A 7,500-nucleotide genomic window follows, 5' to 3' on the forward strand; every position below is an offset into this window, starting at 1 on the left:
TATTTTCGTACATTCGGACTTAGTCCTTAATAATGTACGTTAATTTCAGCAAGCATTCCTTGTAAATTTATATATTGAAAGCGTATAAGCAGCCAACTACTATCAAAGTAGGTCAATTAACCCTAAATAAATAGTGCTAAACTTGTTTTGAAGTCATTACATGTGATTTTAGGCCGAATATTCAAAGTACCATGGTAAACAGTATAGTGAGCGTTTCACAAGTTGTCACTGATTGAATGTGCGAATATAAAGCCAGCTTCACCTCAATACTAATAGCTAACAATGAGGTGAAATTGGTTTTACATTAGCACATAGGTACTTTCTTCTTAATAATATAGTTTCAGAAAAGGATTCTTTGTAAATTCTTCATATGAAAATCATATTAGCATCTCTAATGGCTAGCAAAGTACAACATTGTTCACTGTCAATTAATGTTAAATAGTGCTAATGTTGTTTTGAAGTCATAATTACACATGACCAGCAAATGTTTTGTTGCTTGTTGAAATTACTAGTTTAAAATGAGCTGAAACAACACAATTCTTGAGATTTCATTGGGACAACTTAATTTTTTATGTTCAATCCACTTAAATTTGTTAAATCTGTAAATTTTTAGAATTTTGTTGCGACGATATGAATGAATTGTGTGGAACTCTAAATTTTTTTACAGTGTAAAACCATCTTTACCTCAATTTATACTCTTTAATAATGTAATTTCAGAATATTAATCTTTGTCAATTCTACATACAGAAATCGTATTAGCAGCCAACGACTATCAAAGTAGAACAATTAACGTTAAATGTTGTTTTGAAATCATAATTATGTGTGATTTCAGGCTGAATATTAAAAGTACCATGGTAAACAATATAGGGAGCATGTCACAAGTTGTCAGACGAAATGAATGTGATAATATAAAACCAACTTACTGAAAGCCAACATTGAGGTAAAGTTGCTTTTATATTCATTTATTCTTTCTGCCTATTAATATACGTAATTTCAGCAAGCATTTTTGGTAAATTCTACATATATGGAAAGCATATTAGCAGCCAACTACTATCGAAGTAGAATAATTAACCTCAAGTAAATAGTGCTAATGTTGTTTTGAAGTCATAATTACATGTGATTTCAGGCTGAATATTCAAAGTACCATGGTAAACAATATAGAGAGCATTTCACACATTGTCAGACTGAATGAATGTGCCAATATAAAACCAACTTCACTTCAATGCTGAAAGCTAACATTGAGATAAAGTTGATTTTATATTCGCACATTGGGACTTTCTTCTTAACAATATACCTTCAGAAATGTATTCTTTACAAATTCTGCATATGTTTATAATATTAGCTACCAACAACCATCAAAGTACAACAATTAACGTTAAATAGTGATAATTTTGTTTTGAAGTCTTACAGTATGACTGAAAACAACACATGATTTCCCTGTTCAGAATTAAAATAATTTTATGAAATTATGGATTAAGTCAAAATGTGCGAATATAAAACTTTACCTCATTTTGTATTCACACATTTGGACTTTCTCCATAATACAATTTCAGAAAAGTATTCTTTGCTAATTCTACATATGCCGATCATATTAGCATCCCTAATGGCTAGCAAAGTACAACATTGTTCACTGTCAATTAATGTTAAATAGTGCTAATGTTGTTTTGAAATCATACACTATGACTGAAAACAACATTAGCGCTATCTAACTGACTGTGAACAATGCTGTACTTGGATAGTCATTGGCTGCTAATATGATTTCCCTATTTAGAATTTGCAATTAATGTTTTCTGAAATTATATTATTAAAGAGAGAGTCTGAATGTGTGAATATAAACCCAACTCTACCCCAATAACTAGTACTATAGCTATAATTTGCTCTGAAGGTTTAAAGCCATTGCTGTTTAACAACAAAGTTAGTTTTTGAACATTGACATGCTAATTTAAAATATTCGGTCTGAAATCGCATGAAAGAGTGCGCTATTTACTTGACTGTGAACAATGTTGTAGTTTGATAGTCATTGGCTGCTAATATGAGTTTCCCTTTTCAGAATTTGCAAAGGATACTTTTCCGAAATTATAATATTAAGGAGATCTACAATCTAAGCGCAAAGTCTAAAGCGCATGGCACAAAAGCATTAAGAGTGTGTCCGAATCCACTTTTGCTATTTTAAGGATGGAAAAATACGCTCTGTACCCTGGCGCATGGTCTAACAGGGTTGAGCTTATTCTCTTAATGAGTTCTGGATGTGTTTTGAGCAGAACGTGCTTTAAACCAATCAGAGTCTCATCTCTCATTCCCTTTAAGAGTCAGTTGTGTCACACCATGGTGCATTTGCTATTTACATGACGGACTTTGTAAGTGTAAAAACTGAACGCTTCACTAGCGAGAAAACAGTTAAACAGAGCATCTGCAGCGCGAGGATAAAGAACGAGCCTCCTCCATTCAGCCTCTTTACTTTCTCTTTACTTATACTCTTTACTTTGCTCCTTTACTTTGGTGGAGTAAGGAATTGGTGGAAACTCACTCCACTGAAGACATCCAGTCGACATATTTTATTTTCATTTTTTAAGCGCAAAGATTTGTTTCAAAACTATTTCTAGATTCAGTTCTAATTTCCAGCAAAGGAATAAATGAACAATTATAATGTGTGGTCAAAAATCTGAGTTATATCCAAACACATGTCCTGATCTTATGCCCCATATAGTGATGCAGACGTCTCCAAAACCCCACAAGTGGACAAATATGAACTTATTTTTATTAAAACAAATATAAACATGCATATAATAAATACCACTACGGTGGCCAAGTGAGCTTGACGTGCTGCAATTTAAGAAGGCACATGCAAATTCTCACAACACAAACAACTTAAGAAACGTGCAGCAAAAATATGCAATATTGTTGTTAAGTATTGTGATAATGACATTTATCTTATTATAAAAAAATATTTATTTGTTTATGGCAATTAAAATTACTGAAAAAAATATGTATTTATTTAAGACAATTAAAATTACTGAAATATATATTTATTTATGACAATAAAAATTACTGAAACATATATGTATTTATTTAAGAAAAAAATTGTTTGTGACAATTAAAATTACATATTAGACATGATCACGTGTTAAATAAATATGTCATAATAATTACAGTGTGTTGCAAGTAGGGCTGCGCGACACAGGAAAAATATGCGATATTGTTGAGTAATGTGATAATTATAATTAGTCAATTGAAATCACTGAAAAACATATTTATTTGTTTATAGTAATTTAAATTACCAAAAAAAAAAATATATATATATATGTATTTATTTAAGACAATTAAAATTACTGAAAAAATATATATATTTATTTGTTGTGACAATTAAAATTACTGAAAAATATATGTATTTAATTATGACACTTAAAATTACTGAAACATATAAGTATTTATTTAAGAAAAAAAATTGTTTGTGACAATTAAAATGACTTATTAGACATTTAATGATCACGTGTTAAATAAATATGTCATAATAATTACTGTGTGTTGCAAGTAGGGCTGCGCGACACAGGAAAAATAGGCGATATTGTTGAGTATTATAACGATATTTACCTCATGATATAACATTTACCCTAAAAAAAATGCAATTTTTATTACTTATGTTTTTAAATCATTTATTTATTTAATGATATAAAAAAAAGTAAAAGAAATGTGTCGAGATGCAAATGAGTGAAAACCTGCGCAGATATTCTGACTCTGATTGGCTGTTGTCATTATCCTCTCTCGTCTTGACTCCGCCCATTAGTGTTTTTATTCCGCTCTGGGTTCACCTTTGGTTTGCTTCAGCCAATAGCAGAACGGCAACTACTGGGGAGGCGTGGCTAAATGAACTGAACTGTCTCTTTAATATGTGCTTCATAAGTAAATGCATAATATTATTGCTCAACTTGCTTTTTTTAATCAGTAAGATTGAGGAACTCTCATTTATCATTCACTGTATAGCTAAATACTAAAATCATCACTATTTTTAATGCAATATATGCAAGGAAAGAATAATACCAGTATGTCCGAACTTTTCCTACATGATGTGTCTCGCTGATAAAGAGCTTTCAGTCCCACAGTAAATATTAGCTCTGTGATATGAATGGATTATTTTACATAATGTCCTGCATGTGTCATGTTAATGCTTCTATTGCAGGTGATGCCATATTAAGGAACCTCGAGATTAAAGAAAATGCCTTGGTGAGTTGCTTGTGTTTTATGAATATTCATTAAAGGAGCTTTTTTAATGAATGAAGAAAGCTTTTGAATGGCTTTGTGACTTTCTTTTCTGAATCAGAGTCAGCTGGACATTCCTTTCAAAGTCAGAGCAGGACACATAGGTGAGTGTTGATGTGTTGAACTGATGTGTTGCACTGTTTGATGTGTTGTTGTTGATATTTGTTTAATTACACACTGTATACAGGGGAAGACAGAATTATAATTCCTGCTAGGAAATTAATTTTTCTCAATATTTACTAAGTGCTGTATGACATAGCTAGGATTTTTTAAAAGTATTTTTATTTGGCTTAAGTAAATAAACAAATAAACATTATGTATTTATTTTCATTTGAATAGATTTATTTTTAATCAATTAATTTATTTTTGATTTAATTATTTATGGCAATTAAAATGACTGAAATGGCGTCACGGTGGCGCAGTGGGTAGCACGGTAGCCTGACAGCAAGAAGGTCGCTGGTTTCAGCCCCGGCTGGCTCATTTGGCATTTCTGTGTGGAGTTTGCACGTTCTTCCCGTGTTGGCGTGGGTTTCCTTCGGTTTCCCCCACAATCCGAAGACATGTATAGGTGAATTAAATAAGCTAAATTGGCCGTAGGGTATGTGTGTGAATGTAAGAGTGTATGGGTGTTTCCCAGTGTTGGGTTGCAGCTGGAAGGGCACCCGCTGCGTAAAACATATGCTGAATAAGTTGGCGGTTCATTCCGCCAAATACAAATAAATAAAAGGAACTAAGCTGAAAAGAAAATGAATGAAAATTAAAAAAAAAAAATGTTTTTTAATTTTTTATGAGAATTTAAATTACTGAAAAAAGCTATTTATTTATTTTTAATTGATTTTATTTAAAATAATTAATTAATTTTGAATTAATTAATTAATTTGTGTAATTAATTCATTTTTAATTAATACATTTTTTTAATTAATTTATTTTTCATTTATTTTTTTATAATATATTGATTTATGAAAATAAAATTACTGAAAAAATATATTTATTTATTTGTTCATGACAATTAAAATGACTGAAAACATGTATTTAAGACAATTAAAATGACTAAAAATATATTTATTTATGCAAATTTAAATGATTGAAAAAATATGTATGTATTTATTTAAAAGAATTAAAATTACTGAAAAAATATAGATTTATTTACTTGTTTATGACATTTAAAATTGCTGATTTACGACCAAAAAAAATACCGAAAAAAATATATGTATGTTTTTATTTATGTATGACAATTCAAATTAATGATAACATTTTTTTTATAATTAATTTTTTATCTTTTAACATCTAAGGTCAACGTTATTAGCCCCTTTTAACCTGATGTTTTAACTTATCTTGCCTAATTAACTTAATTTTGGCTGAATGCTTTAGGCTGCATGCTAGTATCTTGCTAAATTAATAGTAAAATATCATATACTGTCATCATGGCAAAGACAAAAGTAATTGTTACTAGAAATTAGTTAAGAACTTGAGGTTATTCTTATTGAATTATGAAGTTGTTTTTGTTATGTTATTATTTTTTAATTCTAGTTGTTATTGTTATGTAATTTATATTAATTTTGTCATAAAGTTGCTTATGTGACAATAAATAACAGTTTATTAATGATTTAATCTATTATTTATTTAATTATATATATATATATATATATATATATATATATATATATATATATATATATATATATATATATATATATATATATATATATATATATATATATAATTTGTTTATTTAATATTAATTATTTGTTTAATAAAAAACAAATAAAAATAAATAAAAGGGACTAAACTGAAAAGAAAATGAATGAAAATTACAAAAAAAAATTGTTTTTTAATTTTTTATGAGAATTTAAATTACTGAAAAAAGCTATTTATTTATTTTTAATTGATTTATTTTAAATTAATTAATTAATTTTGAATTAATTAATTAATTTATGTGTAATTAATAAATTTTTAATTAATAATTTTTTTTTGAATTAATTTATTTTTCATTTATTTTTTTAATATATTGATTTATGAAAATAAAATTACTGAAAAAATTTATTTATTTATTTGTTCATGACAATTAAAATGACTGAAAAACATGTATTTAAGACAATTAAAATGACTAAAAATATATTTATTTATGCAAATTTAAATGATTGAAAAAATATGTATGTATTTATTTAAAAGAATTAAAATTACTGAAAAATATAAATTTATTTATTTGTTTACGACATTTAAAATTGCTGATTTACGACCAAAAAAAAATACCGAAAAAAATATATGTATGTTATTATTAATCATTATTAATAATCAATATTAATTATTATTTATTAATCACTTGTGAAATATCCAAACACTCATTTTTACACGAGGCCTAATGATTATGTCTTCAATATATAATGATTTGAGCTGATTCAGTGTGTATTTGTGTTCTTGTCAGGGCGTTTGGAGTTAAAGATCCCCTGGAAGAACCTGTACACTCAGTCTGTGGAGGCCACGCTGGATGAAGTTTACCTGCTTATCGTACCGACTGCTAGTAAGAGATGACACTTCATCTGCCGCTGTTACTGTATGAAATCTCTAAACATTTAAAATAGAATAGATGGAGCATTTCAATAGAGTGTGAACAGTATTGGGTAGGGGACTTCAGAAATAAAATATTATTTGCCAGTCTGTCCAACAAGCTCCATTGTGTCGCGGCCTTAACGCTAATAAAGATCCTGTGTGTTTTCTGACTTCTGTCTTGCATGTGTGTTTGCTCAGGTATAAAGTACGATGCAGAGAAGGAGGAGCGGCAGCTGCAGGAGTCTCGGCAGAGGGAGCTCCAGCGCATCGAGGAGACCAAACAGAAAGCAGCAGAAAAAGGTGCAGTCAGAGCTCTGTGTGTGTTTATTTGAGTGTGTTTGTGCATGTTTGTGTGTGTGTGTGTGTTTTGTTTGTTTTTATTGTGTGTTTTTGTTCATTTGTTTGTCTGTCAGTGTTTTTGTGTGTGTTTTATGTTTGTTTTTTGTATGTGTGTTTATTTGTGTTTGTGTATGTGTGTGTTTGTGTTTTTGTTTGTTTTGTGTGTGTTTTGTTTGTTTTTATGGTGCGTTTTTGTTCATTTGTTTGTCTGTCAGTGTTTTTGTTTGTTTTTTTGTTTGCTTGTTATGTGTGTTTTCTTGTTTGTGTGTGTGTGTATTTTATGTTTGTGTTTTGTATGTGTGTTTTTGTTTGTGTTTTTGTTTGCTTGTTTTATGTGTGTTTTTTGTTTGTGTT

At 28.8% G+C, this 7,500-nt stretch overlaps 1 protein-coding gene across 2 annotated transcripts in view; it reads left to right on the top strand.

Moving 5' to 3' along the window:
• vps13a (vacuolar protein sorting 13 homolog A) overlaps nt 1-7,500 on the top strand; it is a 95,842-nt gene that overhangs the window by 446 nt on the left and 87,896 nt on the right. For both annotated transcript variants that reach the window (XM_056464604.1, XM_056464605.1), the window contains exons 2-5: nt 4,178-4,221; nt 4,319-4,361; nt 6,683-6,778; nt 7,006-7,107. In XM_056464604.1, the coding sequence (XP_056320579.1) occupies nt 4,178-4,221; nt 4,319-4,361; nt 6,683-6,778; nt 7,006-7,107 (285 nt within the window). The remainder of the gene's footprint in view (nt 1-4,177; nt 4,222-4,318; nt 4,362-6,682; nt 6,779-7,005; nt 7,108-7,500) is intronic.

Source organism: Danio aesculapii, chromosome 8 (assembly GCF_903798145.1).
Source record: "Danio aesculapii chromosome 8, fDanAes4.1, whole genome shotgun sequence".
NCBI lineage: Eukaryota > Metazoa > Chordata > Actinopteri > Cypriniformes > Danionidae > Danio > Danio aesculapii.